The sequence below is a fragment of the Brassica oleracea genome, chromosome C2 (assembly GCF_000695525.1).
Source record: "Brassica oleracea var. oleracea cultivar TO1000 chromosome C2, BOL, whole genome shotgun sequence".
In the NCBI taxonomy this organism is placed as follows: Eukaryota; Viridiplantae; Streptophyta; class Magnoliopsida; order Brassicales; family Brassicaceae; genus Brassica; species Brassica oleracea.
The window spans coordinates 52,672,881-52,675,932 of NC_027749.1; the positions used below are offsets into that span (position 1 = coordinate 52,672,881).

The 3,052-nt window shown below is 27.0% G+C and overlaps 1 protein-coding gene across 1 annotated transcript in view; it reads left to right on the forward strand.

Annotated features, from left to right (window-relative positions):
* The window catches only part of LOC106326297 (peroxidase 73), a 4,754-nt gene extending 2,073 nt beyond the window's left edge, over positions 1-2,681 (forward strand). The window contains 1 exon segment of the mRNA XM_013764309.1: positions 2,275-2,681. Coding sequence (XP_013619763.1) covers positions 2,275-2,681 — 407 coding nt within the window.
* The last annotated feature ends 371 nt before the right edge of the window (positions 2,682-3,052 follow it).

Consider the following 3,052-nt stretch of genomic DNA (forward strand, 5'->3'; position numbering starts at 1 on the left):
AAAATTTTATTGTTAATGAAATCAATTAACAATATTTTAAAAAAAAATAAAGGATATGTCGTATTTAGGAATAAAAACTTAATAATGAGAAAATATTTAAAAAAATCTATTTTACTTGATAATTCTAAATTTGTACCTAATTAAATTTTCAAATAACCAATTTGACTAATCTATTTAATTGACGATATTGTTTTAGATATATATATATAACTAAAATGCTATTAGAATTTTAAAAAAAAATTATGTATGATATTACATATGTTCAATTGAATTTTACCTTAAATTATTTTTCTTTAGTAAGGATTTGAAATATTAGATTTGGTAATAACATGTACATTTAAGTATTAGTGTTAAAAAATTAAAAACACCTAAGATTTTTCTTATGATAAAATTGTAATAGAGAAAGTTTCAAAAGAATATTCTTAAAGTTTTGTATGTAAAGAAAAACATTTAGACAAGATAACAATATTCTAAAAAAAAGAAAAAAGTTCAAATAAAATAAAAATCCGGCATATAATAAAATGTTAAAGTCAATAAGTTAAAATAAAATTAAATTGATAATAATATAAAAAAAATGTAATTACCATTCTAACAAATTACTCATTTTAATAAGTATAATATAAATATTTTACTAAAAATGCATGACGAATATTTATATATCGGGTTGAGAAATTAAAAATTAAGACTACTTATATAGCGAGTTGGAATGAGTGATGCATATAACTAAAAATAAACTAAAAAATATATATTTTAATTATTATGCGTAATGTCATAATAAAAAAAATACATAATACGTGATAAAAAACAAAAGTATATTCCTAAAAAATGAAAAAGTGGTTTCTCTTTTTACTGGGAACTCAAATGTTGTAAATAATTATTTCCAACGGGTATCAAACCCGACCAATGAAAGGCTACTAGCATTTCCTTTACCACTAGCCAACTCGATATCGGGTAAATAAAAATGATATTGGTTATATAAAAACAAGTATTCATGTGATATTTACATTTACAGTTATATAAATCATTTTACTTTTACTATTAGTGAAATTATGTAACAGCAATATATGTATTATGTGATGTATTTTTGTCACCATTTTATTATAATTTTTATAGATTATATAATGCTGTAAAAAATATTTAGTTACATTACGTAAACAAAAAAAAATACCTGCCCGACCGAGCGGGTCCAGCTCTAGTTTGATTTACTTCACTACTTCTTAACGTGAAAAGTGAGATCCTAACAATTTTTTTTTAAAAAAAAATTATTTAGATCAGCAAAATATATTTAATCTATTAAATTAGAGTCCTATTTGAAAATTACCATGGCATGTTTTAAATTTGGGGTTATTAAAGAATGTTGTGACTAAATTTTGGTTTACATACTTATTTATGAACAATTAATTTATTCTACCTTGATCATCAGGTACGTCAAACGACTTAACCGATTTGAATTTTCCTTATCAGATCTAACCTGGTCATTGAACTCTACTTATTTTCAATTATTTGTTCTTTTTTTTTGTGCACAAAATCCCAATTATTTGTTCTAACACACGAACACATGAACCTAAAAGATCATCTTCTTAATGTTTGAATCATCCAAAGTAACCCATTCTATAATTTTGTTTCTTATGGAACAAACAAACACATGAGCATGTTCCTTGATATACCCTATCGTCCTTATATGCTCTAACATTAATGAATCTTCCTCAGTGAAACTCATTTTCTCAACGTTTGAATCAAAGTAACACGTATTAGAATTTTGTTCTTCACGAAAAACATGAATCAATTAATCTACAGCATCATTATTTAATTTTCTTTAACTATCCAATTTATTAATTTAGAGTTCTATTTTTATCTACTATTAAAAGGTTGTCATTTTGAACTAAAATGAAATCATACATATCTAATTAATTATTAATTTCCAACAAAAAGCATGTTTATATATTGATAAATTAGGTAATTTTTTCTTTAATGCGTTTGTTCAACGTAGTTTTTTTAACGGGTTTACCAGCGTAATAATGAAAGACATCGAATTACTAAACCCAAATAATGATGGAGTCAATGGAATTATTATTGTGTAACAATAGGTTGGTGACTACAATATATATATGAAATTCATGCCTAAATTAACATTAAACATACCGAAATTGTATTTATTAAATGCTTATAGCAAAAGATTTCGTCAAATCTTTTAAATTGTTAAAAACATAATCCGCGTTTTAACGCGGGTAGGATTCTAGTTTAATTTAAACCTTTTAAAACTTCTCCATGCAGCGGCTCACACCCTCGGATTCGCCCATTGTAACAAAGTATTCAACAGAATCTACAACTTCAATCGCACACATATCATTGATCCAACTCTAAACAAAGGCTATGCTAAGGACCTTCGATTGGCTTGGCCCAAGAACGTTGACCCAAGAATCGCTATTAACATTGACCCAATCACTCCAAAGAAGTTCGACAACATTTACTTCAAGAATCTCCAACAAGGCAAAGGACTCTTCACTTCAGACCAAGTTCTCTACACCGATCGTCGCTCTAGGCCCACCGTTGACTCTTGGGCCAAGAACTCAGCTGCTTTCAACGCCGCCTTTGTTAAAGCTATGACCAAGCTTGGCCGCGTTGGCGTTAAAACTGGACACAATGGTAACATTCGTCGTGACTGTGGAGCGTTTAACTAAGAGGGAATACAGAAAATTTGAAATTCCGTTTTTGAGTTTTTTTCTTACAGCATTTTGATTCTTGACCGATTACGATTTTTTTGTTTTCTGTTTATTTTTGCTTCTTGTATTATTGACAAACATTTAACAATTATTATATATACTAGGTCCGTTTCCGCGCTACGCGCGGATTATGCGTTTTGATTTTCTTAAAATTATATACTATTTGGCGAAGTAGATAATATTAAAAATTGTTTTGGTTGATGTTTTCTGACATATATGTAAATCGGGTCATAAATTTATACTACCAGTTATCTTCTGACTCAGATTTATTTGCATAATTTTATTAAGTTTATAATATTTTGACATTTATATTTGAATATATATATATA